The following is a 17,974-nucleotide window of genomic DNA, read 5'->3' as shown; positions in this document are numbered from 1 at the left end:
TATATATTATTTTTAATATTATACTACATATGAACACACCTTTTGCCATTTAATTTAATCTACATTATAGCATTTATAAATAACACGGCTAATACAATTAAGAGCTCTCAACACAGGAAAGCAAATGGATGTTTTTGTAGGTATGAGGCAAACACCTGTCAAAAAAACACCTAGTTTGCGTTTGTTTTTGTTGCGTTTTTCTTTTTCTTTTTTAATTCACCTGGAATACAGATACCTCATATTTCAATACTTAAGTACATTGTATTGTGACACAAAACACCAAGCTTTTTTTTCTGTCTGCAGAATACCGATAACTATTAAAATGACGATACAAAACTACATTACAATGCTGAGACAGAATTACAACAACTAAAAACAATGGAATGCAAAGGCCGGGATATTGCCTGCTTACTCAAATCTTTATCTGATAGTCTGAAATTATTTATTTTTGTGGCATTCAAGTGGATGTGCAGTCAGTAGATATTAATTATTGTGTTTTGGGATATATCCCCCTTTATATTGTAACATAAAATTAATAAGTACAATTTCTTATATCACTATCTAATTAGTGAATCAATTTTACAAATTAGGAGCCTGTCCCATCTTTTATACCAATTAGCCAATGTGTAATTGTATATTTGAGGTATATGAATAAACTATCAGAGGGAGATAAAGTAGATAGTGTAGATTCATGACAATAATAAATAATCTTAGGCAATGTGTGAGGAAGTGAGGAAATTGAGGAGAGGAAACATGTACATCAGATGGAAGTTATGTCTCATCCCTCAACCTAGCAACACCTCTGCCTGCTTTTTTTTGTCCTTTTAAATATACTTTCTGAATAGCCATAGCTTGCAATACATATATACTACACATATCTACACTGCAATTGATCAGACTAGAATAATTACCATTTCCTTGATCTCAGGCACATAGCAGCATTTAGCAGAGAAAGGTACTTTACAAACCCTCGACACACCTGACAGAAGAGTGTCAGTGAGTATTTGGTATACATTCTCAGCTGTCCTGAGAGTAAAGGCAGCTCAGTGGGAGGCCGGTGCAGGCCTGAGAGTACTTGCATGGCCGAGGCTCCAGAAACAGACACTGTAGGTACTCCTCTCTCAGGAATCAGATGACACTCTTGTCATGGGCGATGGACAACAAGCATCATCGCAGATCGCCCACCCTGGCCTGTTAGCAGGAGTCCATGTTGTCCACCTCCTAACCATGGCCTTAGCAAGATCATGCACCAGGAGGTTCCTTCATCTACACAGAGAGACTGTGAGATTTAAGAACGTACCGGATGAAAGGAGTAGGACCTCCGGAGCTGTTTGTGTGCTTGCATTGCCCCACTTTTCAAGAATTGTACAAGTGTTGAAAACAAGAACAGGGAGGGGGACAATGTAAAAGCATTCAATGTTGTACATACTTAGGGTGACCTTTGCATATGGCATGGAAGACTTGTACATTCGTTTGTAATGAAGATCTATCTCCAATTCCTTTTAGGCAGATGATTTAAATACATGTTGGTGCAATTTTAGAAATGCATTATAGTATGAGGGTTGTAATGCTTTTGGATGATGTGAAGCAGAAACTGCAATATTCATGGGTTGGTCTTGATCTGTAATTGGTTTTCACTTGCATGATAATGATGTGAATATAGATTTATAGTCTACAACAAGAATAAATAAAATTAAGAATTTACTTAACATATATAATATAAGGCACAATGTTTGACATTTCATAATCTTGTTTAATGTCTTCAAATAGAAATCTATAATTATAGCCTAATAGTTGACAATTTTATGAGAAAACTGACATGAATTTACCTGATCAGATATTAATTCCTTCTCATGTGTTATTGCTTACTTTTAAACATGAGATGTGTTGATTTTTCAGCAATGCTTCTTACTAATACCCATACCTAGAAACGTTGACATTTTCTGTCTTTTTCAAGGTAATTGATATATTTCCCCATTCATTTACACTGTAAAAGAAGACAGAATGAGCTTTAGTGAATATATTCCTTATTCTGAAACACATTAGCATAAACTTAAAATGTGTTATTTTACATATGGTTTGTTTGGGGGCAAATTCAAAATGGTAAAAAATAAGTTGAAGTTTATAACCCACAGTATATAATGGAAAACAAATATGCTTCCGTCTAAAGTGCTGGTGTAAGAGTAGAGAAGACGAAATGCATTTTAAACCACAGACACAACAGATGATTTTTTGCAGTGACAATAAAACATTGGTATCAGGGAAATCCTATCATAATATAGACAAACTCAGTAAAGAAAGGTGTTACTGCTTAAACTGTTTATAATTTTACATGAAGTTCGTCACTTTCAACACATCATATATTCAGGAAAACGGCAACTGTTGAAACTTTTGGCTACACTGAAAAATCTGATCTATTTTGGTAATTTCTTGTAAATGCTAGGAACTGTTTTAGCCTTATTAGTACCTCCATGTTCATATGTTACTTTTGGAGAATGAAAGCAATGAGCTATGGAAGTCAAACCTTTAAACCAAAAGCTACATTATCAATTATCAACCTAAATACATAGGCTACTGTTTAGGGGCTTCTTAGACCATTCACATATGTCTACACAACCTGATAAATAACCCTAAATCTAACAGTAACCCTGGGTAGATAATATGGCTGGTTTGTACAGACAGCAGAAGACATATAAATGTAAACACTCCTGGAGAAAAAACAAATTTGAACTGGATCAACACATAGATGATTAAAAGAGCCATGCTTTTAGTTGTGTTAATTGAGTTAGTTCATTTATCTATGCTGCAATCTTGGCAGTTGCAAGAGAGATGTGATGTAAAGAGCGTTGAGTGGGGTGGTATTATGGGATATCTCATAGTTCATTCACGTCTGCATCTCTCACTGTGCACTTTAAACTCCTGTGATGGAGTGATAGACGGCTCAGATCCTTCTGAGAGAGCTGAGCTTCAGGGTGTGAGTGATGGACTGGCTGGGGCATTGCTGACAACCTCTTTAGGATATTCAAATATCACGAAAGGCCAGCCTGAACACTGGATTTCTTTCACTCATTCTTTCACTGTTTATTTTGGTATGGTGTAAGAATGAATGAAAAACGTGTTCATGGAAGTGAATGATTTGTTGCAGTGCCTTCCCCTCAGCCATTACCACATTCAGGCAGAACATACATTTTAATACCCAGCTAGCATACTGAGAAGTAAAAAATAATAATAAATTGTTTATTTATGAAAAAATAGGCCACAAATTAGAAATATTAATTTAAAAAAAATATATAACAATAATATAAAATGCATATTTCTTACGTACAGTGCATAGTGCACACGTTTTTTATTGTATAAACTTAAAACTATTCACCCTGTAATATTGCTCTTCTTCCTACAATTTCTTAGTCAGGGGGTTTATTTGGAGTTTATTTGTTTTCTTAATGGCAAAACACAGATGTGCATTTTCCCCTGGTTGTAAATGGCTGTGAAATGTCATGAACATTTAGTGTTTAGCAAGTGACAATGGAATTTGTGGAAAGAAAACTGTATGTTATTACATGAGTGATATTCCTTTAATCAAATACCAACAGTATACATGAGTTTGAATTATTTCTCACCTAAAAGGTGTTGCCACTAAATCCTAATATGTAAATCAAATATGACTTCTTTGGACAACATCAGTCAACTGTTTTACATCCATCTTGAAAATCTAAGTATACTTCACCTTTGTTTTAATAGCATGTATCTTATTTTATTCACAAGAGTGAAGAAAGTCTTACTAAGGTGGCACTTATCAAAGAAATGTATGTTAGGAATCAGGGCTTTGATTTAATTACACAATATTGACAAAATATTGAAACATACAATGAAGGTTGTTGTGTGTCCTTGTGTTTGTTGACACTGTACATTTGCCATTGTGTTGTTCATTCCTGTCTGATTAGTGAATCAGGGGCAATGCACTGAGACACATTTAATCAGATCTTGATACCATGCTGCATACAGCATACATTTTCCTAGTGCTCTGCCATATACTTGCCTGTACAACTTTAAGATGTACACTTTAATGTAAAAATAAATGCATATAAGTTATATTTCATTTATGTACGGTTTGAGGGCTATTGTTTGGTGAAACTTTTGCGAAAGCTTAATGTTTCTAAGAGATCAATCTAGTTTGTTTACGTAACAACAACAACAAAATAACAACAAAAAATATCACTCATATATTAACACAACATTGTTCATACATGACCAGGCATTAAAGCTGATTTCAATATGGAAATGAGGACACTGAGGTAGATGCCTTTAATTACAGTGATACATTATCCTGTTAAAAAACAAACTAAACAAACAACATAGAACTCATCAAAAACCTACAGTGAGTCAATGGACTGCATTTCTCTGCACCAACATTTTGCTGAAGAAAATATTTTAGTGTTAACAGGAAGCTGTTTTAAAGTATGTTAACCCTTTTGTACTGATTTCTTTTTTTATAAAGGCAAAATAAAAACACTTAATCACACAGCAAAATATTAAAAATCTAAAAATAAGTCACCAGTTTAACCGATCCCTTTATATAAAACATATATGATACTTAAAAAAATATAGATTTAATAACTTTAACTTCACTAGTTGAACAGTGTTAGAGCTGATATCTGTCAGTGAACCCTCAATTGTTCCCACAAGGTAGACAAACAATATTAGAGCAGTTTTAAACTGCTGACACAGAACAAAAGCATTATAATTTGTACCTGTTTGAATGCCCTGGTTTCCAAGCATGCAATATGTTTTGGTATAGCACATGATATGCAAATTAAGTACAGAATATATTGTAAATATTTCCCTTAAAGTTCAGATTTAGCTTTTTTCTATTGCATATGAACCTTTTTCCAGAATGAACATAAAGGTACATATCTTTGTGTGTGTGTGTGTCCAAGAGCCGTGTAACATTACACATACGTCACATAGCACATTTAATTTTTCATGTATCACATAAACGTTGTCACTAAGGTCTGCTTCTTTCTTCTTTTCTGGTCACAAATGAGTTGATGCATCTTGAAAGATAAGCAACGATACAGTTTGGTGTATTTCCAAGGCAGACGAACCCCAGATATCCCCTTGTGGCTTGTGCTTTTGAAACCTCATCCTTGCACACAAACGTGGATGCTTTTCATCTTCATGTTGTTACAGGAAAAGTCTCCTTTAGTCATGAACAGAAACCATATTATCTTGCACAAAACATTATTTTCTTTGTGGATTTACTTTGTGTGAGGAAGTGAGGAAATGGCAGTTACGCTGAAATTGCTTCTCTTCTGTATCCTGTAAACCAAAAGAGAACAGTATTCTGAGTTCTGCTTACATGTTTAAACTCACTAAACTTTGCAGAAGCCTTATAGTACTGCATACAGCAAACACCCATCCCCTCCCATTGCAAGACTGCAGTGCTGCAGCCTGTAGCAGCTGCCATCTGCAACAGCAACAGAACACCTAGGCAGCAAATATCCCAGCCGTACGACCATCCAGATACGTACAGCGATTGAATTTGCTGAAGAATAAACACATTAAATTCTACTTTCACCGCAAAGGCCATTTTCATTATATATCTCAATTATATTTCATCTGCAGCAGCATCAGAGAATCATGCATGTTTCATAAATAATACACACGGGTTTCAGATAGAAGATAGGCTAGGTTACAGCACAGGACCGCCGCAGCTCCCAGGCTGTGATGTGCATTTGTTTTGTTTGTTTCGCATGAGATTCTTCTGAAGAAATACTGGGAGCTGTCCATGCTTTAAGCAAGGTTACAGTGACACCCTACTGGTATGTACTGGTATTGATGTCTGGAAAAAAACAGATTTGACCAATTATATTTATATATGTATTTATTTATTTTTGAGTTCAGTTATGAGTTTGTCAGTAGAAAAAGAACACTTAATAATGCAGTTACATCCCTACTACTGGGGCTCCGGTGCCACTTACCATGCAAGCTTCCTCATTTCAAGATGTCTGCTTTAGAAACAATGTTACAGAACAAACATGTATTAGCTTTAGCAATTAATATTTTTGGACAATCTCCTTGCAGAATGGTCAGTAATGGAATATTATAAATCATATGGAATTAGCTGGAGTGTATTGTGCATCTTGTGGCTCATTGCTGGATGCCGTGTGGGTGCGATTTGTCTAGTGTACAAGGTTTGGTGGGTTTGGTGCAGTTAGATGTTTCTGAATATGGTCGCAACACAATACATGTCTGTTGGCTTGATTCATCCTAACCTATCTGCAGCTGGTGGTTGCTATCTGAAAACATATTTTCTTTACTGACAGACATTGATCAGTCATGTTAAACACTTGTATAGGTCTAGTAGGGGACAGGAAATGTCTCACAACCTTTCCCAACAAATTAATTTGACAACATATGTACAGATCATAACCCCACAAGACTTTCCCAATTTCTCTCTGAATCTCTCTCAAAGGCAAGTCCAAGAGAGAGTTCAAACAGACTGTGCGCAGTTCCGTATGCCTTCGCTGTGTCTCATGCATTAATAGTGAGGAGGGTCAACATAAGCTTTAATGAGATCAAATGAAATCCACACCACATGGCAAAACAGATATCTGCGTAACAGGGAATCTTAAAAGTTTTTTTTTTTCATCTTCTCCCAAAGCCTCGAGGAACCCATGCTAAGGATGTGGGTTTGAACCTCTGACCTAATCTACTATAGAACATTCTCAACCAATGAAATTGAAGGGATTGTGCATGGTTTCACATGGTTCAAACCATAATGTTACTGAGCCAGGACAGCCTGGTTCTCAGCTTCCTGACATGTGCATGTTTGGTTCTCTCTTTTTTCCTATATGTGTACTGTAATATGTATGATACAAAAAAGAAAGAAACCTGAGTTTGTGTGTAATAGGCGATGCTAGCTACAGTGTCCAATTCAGTTGCCAAAGCAGCTGTTGTTGAACTGGAGTAACGCTATAGACATGGCACAGGGACAATATGGCTGAAAGTGGAGGACACCAGTATTGCCGGGTTGTGATGCACTATGAAGCCAAGATAGCTGTCAGCCAAAGCTCCCAGGCCAACGCCATCATGCAAGGGGACCAACAAAGAGGCCTGGTCCCAACGTATCACTTCTGCTGTGGCCACACTGTCTCAGAACTATTCTGAAAGATCCACAGTGACATTAACTAACTAACGGAGCGCAAGGGGCACCTGACATCTCTCAGTAGCGACACACTGGACTGTAGTTCTCAAGACAGATATGTTTTCATATTCATTCATCGGAAATGTAACTTGGAAAACAATATTTAGCAGAAGGTGATACAACTCAAAACAGTGAGATAGTGAAATATAATTTCTCCTTTAAATTCTAATACTACTAACTGTACTTTGCAAACTGACATGACTTACTGAAATTGTTGCTTAGAGTACAGGCTGGAATCGTAAGTCACATCTTATGAAAACATGGCAGTGCAACACTGGACTGGAGTTAGTGTTTGTACTCCTGGGGTCTGAGATATTAGTGTTACACTTTCCCATTTGACCTTTAACAGCCAAAATATTCAATTTCAATTAATTTTAGGATATTTATATTTCTTAGGGAGTCTCACATCCTATTTTTTTCAGATGTTAAATATTTTATTGACAGTAATATTATAAGACTTTCAACAAAGATCATTTGTGTGTGTGAGGCATGGTAAGGAGTTAACTAAATTAGTATTGATTTAAATAAACTTAGACAATTTGAATGAATACCTGCACAGGGTAATATAACAGCTTAACAAAGGACCAACATGTTGCCAATGCTTATTTCATTCAATATCATTTATATCCTTCTTTAATTATAGTGATAGTGAGGAAATCTTTTGTTATCCGAAAACATTTAGAGATTAGGAATCCTCTCAGTTTGTGTTTTACATTTAGATACTGTGCTATGATAACTGCAGCACACTACACACTGAATCTGAATATATATATATACTCTACATGTTTTTACTAAACTGTGCCACCTTGTGTGCATTTCATGTAAATATCTTCTTTCATAACATGGATCTGTAGTGTCCAGTTCGCCAATGCTAGGCATTACACTCATGGCTGGAGAACTGTTTATGTACCAGGGAGAAAATATTTGTGAATATATCAATGTGCAAACTCTACATAATATGGCTAGAACAAACAGCTCCTAAAACCCTCTTCTCCATGTTTGAAAACAACATCAGAAATCAACAGAAACAAAAATAAGGTGCAGGTTTGTAATTTGCTTGCAATCATGGCACTTCGAAGTAGAAATGAATGTGTTACATACACAACATACTCCACACATTTAAAATAAAAACTAAAAGTAAGCAATTGATTAATATGAAATACAAATTGAAACATCATGATTGCGTAAGTATTCTAACCCTTTGCTGTGGCAAACCTAAATTAATTCAGGTGCACAAAATTACCTTAATGAGATGCACAATTAGTTGAATTGTCTCCGTCTGTGTGCAATAATAGTGGATCTCATGATTTCAGAATAAAAACAGTTGACTCTGTGAGGTTCCTTGGTCAGGTCGTGAATTTCAAGCAATGACTCAACCCTGAAGGCCAAGGAGCTTCCAAAGCAAATCAGGGATAAAGTAATTGAAAAGCAAAGATCACGAGATGGGTACAAAAAAATATTGAAGTCTCTGAATATCCCCGGGAGCACAGTCTACTTAATCAAGAAATGGAAGGTGCATTGTAGCACCCAGACTCTGCCTAGATCAGGCCGTCCCTCTAAACTGAGCGCCATGCAACGAGGAAACTGGTGAGGGATGCCACTGTGAGGCCAACGGATACTTTTAAAGATCTACAGAGTTCAATGGCTGAGATGGGAGAAAATGCATGACGAGGTGGCAAGAAGGAAGTAATTACTAAAACGTATGCCATCTGAAAGCCCACATGGAGTTTGCAATAAAGCACCTGAAGATTCTGTGGTGAGACAAGACCAAATTGGAAATTTTCAGTCTAAATGCCAAGTGCTATGTTTGGGGCAGACCCAACACAGCACATCTCTGAGTCGACACCATCCCTACAGTCCAGCCTGGTGGTGCAGCATCATGCTATAGGGAAGCTTCTCCTAAGCAGGGACTGGAAAGCTTGTGATTGAAGAAAAAGTAGAGGCAAAGACCAGAGGAAAAACAGTCTGCTAAAGACTTAAAACTTAGGCAGAAATTCCCCTTTTAGCAGCACAATAATCCACAGCACAAGACCAAAGCTACACCGGAGCAGCTAAAGAATAAGAAAGTGAATGTCCTCAAGTGCCCCAGTCAAAGCCCTGACTTGAATCCTATGGAGAATCAGTGGAAGGACTTGAAAACTATTGTCCATAAGTGATTTCCAAGCAACTTGAGAGAAGGGGCAAACATTGCACCAAGCTGGTGTGCAACTTTGGTAGAGACTTACACCCAAATATTGCAGTTGTAATTGTCAAAGGGGCTGCCACCAAATATTGAGTTAACAGGTCTGAATATTTATGCAAACAACATTTCATTTTTTAGTTTTTGATGTTTACTTTAACTTTACTGTGTTTACTGTGACTTAGAAGTCTTCCGTTTGAGCATTGAATTTGTGAGTCAAATATTAGGTTTCAAAAATATGAATGCATCATTTTGTAACTTCACAAAATGGGACACCGTAGGAATGGTCTGAATGCTTTTGAAAGTCACTGTACTTTCCTATGCATGGTAAAACACAACCGTTCAGAAATATGAAACTATATGGTCTAAAGTGGTTGGGAGTTTTCCATCTGCCCTGTATTTCCTCTGTTGAACACTTTGAGCTGCCATTATTGGTATGAAACTACCAATTCATACTGCTACTGAAGACCCCCCTCAGCTATGCTGCACCCTTTTCTGAATCTCTCCGCCATTTCTTGTGCTGGTGTTTTCCAGTTAAATGCCAAATTGTTTAAATTTGTATTTTTCTTCACATTTAAAATGTCAAAAACTTTGAACTTGTTAAAATAGTTTTCCCTGCTGTGGTTTATAAGAATTTGTATAATTACTGAAACTAAAATATTTACATTCAAGCCCATTTGTGTGGTTTGCCAGCTTTGCATAATACATGTTTAATATTATTTTATTTCCTGCCTTGTGTAAAATGATTTTTCTTCTATATATTTATATGAATGATGATGAATATTATTATTATTATCATTATTAATATTTTTATTATTTGGCCTCAGGTTATTTTGCTTAAGGTTGTAACTTTTTTACATACAATGCTCCAACACTGCCATCTAGCGTTAAGAAAAGTACCTGTTTCTAAACAATCAAATGAAGATTAATATATGTATTTCTTGGTACACGATCCTATATATATATATATATATATATATATATATATATATATATATAAAAAGAGCGTGTGCCAAGAAATACATATGTTAATCTTGTTAATAATGTTTATATATATATATATATATATATATATATATATATATATATATATATATATATACCTGGAATTTAGCAAACCGTCTGAAAATATTTAAACCTTCACACACACACCACACCAGACAATATATTCTTACAAATATTTTCTTGTTTGGGTGAAGAACACAAGAATGAAGAATTACTGGAGGGAAACTCCAATCGAAACACTGCACAGTATTTTCACCGGCATCCACCAGTGTGCCTAATACATCTAAAACAGTAGATATGGATGTAAATGTGTCCCGGATAATGTGTCAGTACACCTCAGATATATCTCTTCCCATAGAAAGACATTACACGGCAGTAGTGTAAGTATCAAATATCACGTCAGCAACTCAAAATAAGTCAAACGTATGTTCCTAGATATAAAACAGATGCAGTAAGATTGTCCCATGACTATAAATGCAATTGCAAAAATAAATCAGCAGAGTTATTGCTAAGAAGCTTTATAAAAACAAAATATCTTAGCCCAAAGAAAGAAATGTAATAAAATATAAATAAGATAATGTCTAAGGCTCTTGGTGGATATATAGACGTTAATTTAAACTAGTATGATGTAAAATCACTTCCAGTTGATGACACATGAGAAACGTCACCACCAATCCCCTCTATGCAGCACATCCTAATCTGCGTGTTAAGAGTGGGATTTGTTGTTGTTGGGAGTCTGTATGGCATGACATATTATATATTTGCATATATATATATATATATACACATGACCATTGTTTTTTCATGCAAAGTAAATTATTAATGAAAATAATACAACAGATTACATTCAAATGATAGGGTTTTATAGGCTTACCTGCAAACTTGATCACGATTATGTCTCTGTGTAGTCTTAGAGCATCACCAGTCCTCCATCTGAGAAGACACTTTTTCCAATATGATTTTTGTTCCAGCTAGTGTGATGCCAGGGTCTTCATATTATTTCTGAGGATTGTATAAGGCCTCTTCCTAGCACGCTGTGGGTATGATATACAGACTTTCGTTGCATCTCACTTAATCCAGCAAGTATGGGCTTCTCAGTTTCCAGTCTTGACAGCCGAATCAGATGGTTTGGTTTTCTTGTTGGTTGACAATGAAAAGTGAAGAACAGTGGGCTTCAAACCAGTTCACTTCATGTAGTGGATTAGGGTCCATACACAAGTTTGACACCAAGAACATGTAGTTCTAGAATGGTCTGCTTCTGAAGCCTGTAGTGAAAGCCTGGCTGGTGCATTCATTGTTATTCATTTTTACACCTCCAAGGTCAAACCAATTCCTGCGTTTACTGAAATATTATTTGTGTAGGTTTCAGAAATAACTATTCATCGTGTGACTTTTTATGTTACTAGTTTTGAAAAGAAGAAAAAAGTGTCAAACTAAAAACAATGCTGATGTGTTAAATGGTATCATGTGGGAATCCAGTTTTTAGTTTTTAGTTCAGCTGTTTAATGTATCAAATAGGTATAACAGAACTGATCATCATTAAAGAAACAAGAAAAATTGGTTCTGGGTCTACTTTTCATACTATTTTCTGCGATTCGTGAATAATGAATGGATTGGCTACTGTTCATCCAGTTCTCGGATATAAACAAAGCTGTGTACATGCGTGGTGGACACCGTGGCTAATGCGCAGAAATATTAACGTTTCTTACGAGTACACAAATTCAGGCAAAGTTGTCTAATGCCAAAGTCAAAATGTATAGGGATCATACAGTAAATATCCCATATGTAGAGGCCGACATATATCTGGAATATAAGGAACACTCTAGAAGGCTGATAGAAGCGGCGCTCTCTGAGACGCCTGCGCGACTGCCATTCCTCCGCGCTGTGGCGCTGGTGAGACGACACAAGGACAGTGCAATGTGTAATTGTCTATGCATGTTCAAACTACACACTATTAATCATACTTTATGCATTGTTGATGCCCCCAGGCGTTTGCTTCATTGCATCTGGCACTTTAAAATAAGCTTTTTGGTGGCAGGAAAGGAGTGGCATAAAGCAAGTTCCTTGGCGACTGGGACAACCTAAATCGACAGTCTATGTGCAAATGCTGAATACATAAAGGCTACCGTGGTTAATTAAAAAAGCAGAAAAGCGTCGATACTGGCTGTGGGAGAAGCAGGCGATGGGACTGAGAGGACAGTGCTGTGAAACGCACAGGAGTTATTTGCTTGTTGGCCGGCCGGCACGTCCCAGTGACAGCTGTTTTTTGATGGCGTTGTGCAGTCTTGAAAGGGCACACATACAAGCTATAGTGTTTCCGCTATAAAAGACAATGGCATGGCTGCAAGAATCCATCTAACACAGCTCATTCCTTGTAACTGATGATGTGAGCGATTGTTTTGCAGTGACAGTCATGGAAAAATACGTGACCACAAGCAATGTATAAAACAATAGGGGGGAGGTCGCCTCTCGCTGTGACCTTGTGCACAATGCATTGTAATGCCCGCAGGTCAAGTGAGGGTACCAAGCACACATCTTTTAAAATTATTCTGTAAGGAATTGGTCCTTATTCGCTCCCTGCTTTTCCCTGTTGATCTCTCTCTCTCTCTCTCTCTCCCACACACACACTCTCTCTATGTATATGTGTGTGTGTATTAATATGAAGCGTGTGTGAGAGAGAAAGAGACTCGTTGCCTGTAAAAATGGTCTATCCTAAGATGTATAATAATACTTCTGATAAAGTGCTACAAAAAGAGGGTGTGGAGGTGGTTATTGAGAGTTAACTAAAAGTTACTGGGCATAAAGCCCGGCTTTCATGCTATTTTTACGCAGTGTCCACGGTGGGTGCACTGAAATGGAAGACAGATTGAAATGAAAATAAAGTCAAATCATACCAATCACAAACCACATCTGTATCACTCATTGCTATACATGTCTCTGAACTGCACGTTTCACAAAAACACCTCGCTTCTTTGCGTCCTGAATGCGCGATAAACGAGGCTGGCAATAATTGAAGTAAAGGTGCTCAATGGGGATGTACTCACAGAAACAGTGTGTTTCTCTGGTCCATGTACGCGTCGACTAAAATCATACATCAGAAAGCTTTCCCGTGTATGCCTTATGGGGGCTACAATTTCTATATTTGATTGCATCCAAATCATCTGCCTCCAGGTAGTCTGACTTGCTGAGAGAAGGCTTGCTCTCACTCCTCTTCAGTTCCCCGAATGAGGATGGCTGCTGGCCGCATGTTACATGGGTGTACTGAAACTGCTCCTCATGCTCAGTCTCCCTGTGGTAGAAATAGTTAAAATTGGAGACAATGACAGGAACAGGTAGCGCGATTGTCAGCACACCAGCAATGGCACAGAGTGAACCGACGATTTTGCCACCAATTGTGACAGGACACATGTCCCCATACCCCACAGTAGTCATAGACACCACCGCCCACCAGAACGCATCTGGGATGCTGGAGAAGCCAGAGGAGGGGTCGTCCGTCTCGGCGAAATACACCGCGCTGGAGAACAAGATGACACCTATGAACAGGAAGAATATCAACAGCCCCAGTTCCCTCATGCTAGCCTGCAGGGTTTTCCCCAAGATCTGCAGTCCTTTGGAGTGTCTGGAGAGCTTGAAAATCCGAAAGACTCTCACCAAACGGATAACCCTCAATATTGCCAACGACATGGCTTGCTGGCCATTGCCCTGGTGCTCCGCCAGCTCCATCCCCAAGGTGATGAAATAGGGAATAATGGCCACAATGTCGATGGTGTTCATGATATTTTTAAAGAACGCTGGCTTGCTCGGGCAGGCGAAGAACCTCACCAGCAACTCAAAGGAGAACCAGATGATGCACAGCGTCTCCACGATGAAGAACGGGTCAGTGAACGGATTGGGCTTGATATGGCTAGTCCCGTTCACAACCGAGTGATCATAAAACCGACTCTCTTCCCTGAACTCTGGCAGGGTCTCCAAGCAGAAGATGACAATCGATATCAAAATAACCAAGACCGAGACGATAGCGATCCCCCGAGCCGGGCCCGAACTCTCCGGGTACTCGAACAGAAGCCAGACCTGGCGCTGGAACTCGTTGTCCGGCAAAGGGCGCTCTTCCTCTTTAATGAACCCCTCGTCCTCCTTGAAATTCTCGATCACGTCCTCCCCCAATTCGTAAAATTTAATCTCCTCCATGAAAATGTCCACAGGTACGTTAACGGGTCTTCTGAGCCTCCCCCCGGACTGGTAATAATACAGGATGGCATCAAAGCTAGGGCGATTCCTGTCAAAGAAGTATTCGTTCCTCAGCGGATCAAAGAAGCGCATCCTTTTCCTGGGGTCCCCCAATAAGGTGTTGGGGAACTGGGCGAGGGTTTTGAGTTGGGTCTCAAAGCGCAGCCCGGAGATGTTGACCACCACCCTTTCACAGCATTCCTGGTTCACTTGGTCTGGATCATACACATCTTGAGACAGGGCTGTCAGTGCCACAGTCTCGTCTAGGTTTTCTCCGGGCACCACTGTCATCTTTCTCCCCCCCAAGGGTAATACTCCTCTCGCAGAGATCCGTCCTCGTCTCCCTCCGTATGCGTTGTCCTCAGTGTCTGGCACAGATGTATACAGTCACTTGTAGAGCAGAAAGCTCAGGCTTGTTTTTTGTTTTTTTGTTTTCTTGCTGTCCCTCCTATCCGCAGCCTTCCCCCCCTCCCCACATATATATATCTTTGTATATGCTTTACTTTCGGTTGGTGGTTTTTGTTCTCATTCTCCTCCCAGGTTATACTCGGTCTCTCCCATCACCTTCCTCACATTGGCAGTCTGGACTCCTGGCTGTCACATTCACAGCATTTTAAGCAGCTCTGCCCTCCCCAAGTGCTCTGACGTGGAGACGCTTCTCTCACTGAATAAAAAAAAAATACACACACGCCTGTCTCATAGTGTCATACTGGGGATATTGAAACCACACGACGCACTGTGCAATCTCACCCAAATCCACACTACCATGCGTGACTGCCTAATTCACAGCTACAGCTCATTATTGGAAAACAAAAGCCTTATCATATATTCCAGGTGCCTGCATTCCCAATTACAATTACGTCCCGGTAGTTCAAGGTTACAATCGCCTGTGTATATGAAATTGTGCAATGTTAATACAATTATCATGCACATAGTCTCACCCTCAATTTATTTAAATGTTAATTTAAGTCATGCCAATTTTGAAGGCAGCTACATTTTTACGCATAAAACAAAAGGTACACTACTTGCAAGCTGCTTTTAGGCATAGACTGTTTCAGTGCACTTAAAACATGAAACACTTTCTTCTATCTAAGGGTCTATCCCCTTCTATTTTCCCGAAAGACAAATATTATCAGTGTTACCTTTCCTAATGATTTCTGAAACTCTTCATTTCTATTGACAGACTGCTTGCAGAGGGGACGACCACTTATAGTTTAGCTACTGAGGTTTACATTGATCAACATAACCAACATATAGTTACACTAAGATGTTCTCTCCATAAAAAACAAACAAACAAACTGAAAAAACATATCTAGTGGATTATCCATGTGTTTTACAATTAACAGCCTTTTCAAATTAAAAAGACTTACTTACATGCAACCAATATGAAGACAAGGGCATACACCCATAGTGTGTGTGCAGGCTATAATAGTCCTCGGGAAGCTTACAACTCTTAACTGTCACTTTTGTCGTTAAAGCAATGTTAAGAATGCAGTATAAAACAGGTCTGTGTACTCAGTACTCAACCAAAACTCAGTGTTTGGTATTTATTTGTCAACAGTCATGTCGCTAAACTGTGCAGGTACCTTCAACAACACAAAGCAGCCTATAGTTCTAGGACACAAGTCATAATAAATACTGCAGAAATAATCACACAACTGAAAGCCGTAACAATTCCACATAACTGAGATCTGAGAGAATCAGGGGGGAAAGCAGAAATGCATGACGTGAAGTCTTAAAATAGCTGAATTTCTCACAGGGCCACAGGAAAGTTTCTTTTCCCATGGAATGCCTGGGGGAACAGATTCGAGAATCCCTGCGCATTCTTACCACTGGGGGATCTACAACTTCATTCATTAGCTGGGCGCAGGTTCCCTGTCCCACTCACCACCGCACAGCACTTGATTGGTGTACTTGAGCTTGTAATGAAGCATGGAATACAAATATTGTTTTAAGGTGTTAACGGTATTGTGAGGATTGCATCTGTTATATTAGGGAACCGTGCATTTAATATCACTTAAAAGAAAGCCATGCACGTCATTTCGTCCAATCGAATTAGGCTATTTTTAAACAGAATAAAATACTTCTCACAGTAGCATCCAATATTAATAATAATACAAATAATTTAATATTGTGTAATACGTATTGCAGATACATACATGCTCTTCTGTTTCCATCGCAAATGTGTATATGTATTATGTGTTTTCATTTATCATTACATTAATGCACTAGACACAATACTGTGACATTCACGTTAATATGTATTAGAATAAGACACTTATGATGCACATTTTATAATTATTTTTAAAAAGACATACCCGCGACAATAGCATTGCCTATATCTGAAGTTTTACTTTGCTGTAGTATTTCTATTGTTGCACTAGATGACTGCAACATTTAAATATCTAGGCAAACCTACACCTGTTGTTTTTGCTAAGGCAGAAATTAGTGGAGCAGAAACACATTTAAAGGAAATAGATTGTATAAATAAGACAATCTAATGTAAAATTGAGTGAAAATGTATAGTTTTTGCCATCTATCTTTTCAACCATCTGTCTCTGCCCTTTCAATCACATTCTTAGCCAAGTGTCATGGGTGTGAAAGGTAAAGTATTTGTAAAGCAGAAAAAGTTAAATAAAACATTTTAGCTTACATTGCACACACATACTTCCTTTTTTGGTTTCTGTCTTACAGATGTGAAAACTCGTAGCTGTGTTTCCAGGTTTGCACTATTCTTTGCTTCCCTTCTGCATTTCCACACAATCATCTTAGAGAAGTGGTTTCACTGGATGTTTCAACAGAATATTTAGCTATCACAGAAAATAATAATCTAGTTAAAAATTCCAAGGTTAGGAGACACCTCTGTGCTTCAGTTTCATTTAATTTCATTTCTGACTATATATCTTTAATTATTTAAGCATTTTTAGCAGCAAGTTCAATGAAGAAACAAAGAATCAGTTAAGTGTGTAAATTATAAAATTGTACCGTATGTATTGGGCTTTAACATTCAATACATTTTATTACCACAGTTAAAAGGCATTTAATAACCAATAATTATATATATCAACTGTTTATTTATGTATTTATTTATTTTCTTTTTAACAGCAACACATTTTCTGGTAACATGTTAAAAATGTGACCATCACTAGGAACATTTTTCTCTTTTGCTGAGAGGCTTTGATGTTGTGTTGTAAGGTGTTCAGTTCATAATTTGTTCCTGACCCGCATAGTGTCCTCATGACCATTCTGTGTAATCAGTTGTAGTATTACTAAGAACCTGTATTTCAAAAAATTTAAGTCTTATAATAATATCTGTTCTGTGACGTAGCTGATATTGAACTCTGACAGGCTAAAGG

At 37.9% G+C, this 17,974-nt stretch overlaps 1 protein-coding gene across 1 annotated transcript; it reads right to left on the bottom strand.

Annotated features, from left to right (window-relative positions):
- Positions 1-1,869: 1,869 nt before the first annotated feature.
- LOC136771566 (shaker-related potassium channel tsha2) lies at positions 1,870-15,291 on the bottom strand. Its single transcript, XM_066723945.1, has 2 exons — positions 11,266-15,291; positions 1,870-5,319 (listed from the first exon to the last, which is right to left on the bottom strand). Exon 1 carries the CDS (start codon positions 14,907-14,909, stop codon positions 13,479-13,481), a length of 1,431 nt encoding a protein of 476 aa, XP_066580042.1. The 5' UTR covers positions 14,910-15,291; the 3' UTR covers positions 1,870-5,319; positions 11,266-13,478.
- Between the last annotated feature and the right edge of the window lie 2,683 nt (positions 15,292-17,974).

Source organism: Amia ocellicauda, chromosome 15 (genome assembly GCF_036373705.1).
Source record: "Amia ocellicauda isolate fAmiCal2 chromosome 15, fAmiCal2.hap1, whole genome shotgun sequence".
NCBI lineage: Eukaryota > Metazoa > Chordata > Actinopteri > Amiiformes > Amiidae > Amia > Amia ocellicauda.
The sequence above is the reverse complement of the archived record's forward strand: the minus strand, read 5'-3'. Positions and strand labels throughout refer to the sequence as shown.

Coding starts and splice junctions, on each gene's coding strand:
- LOC136771566 (XM_066723945.1), bottom strand. CDS start 14,909: ATGACAGTGGTGCCCGGAGAAAACCTAGACGAGACTGTGGCACTGACA.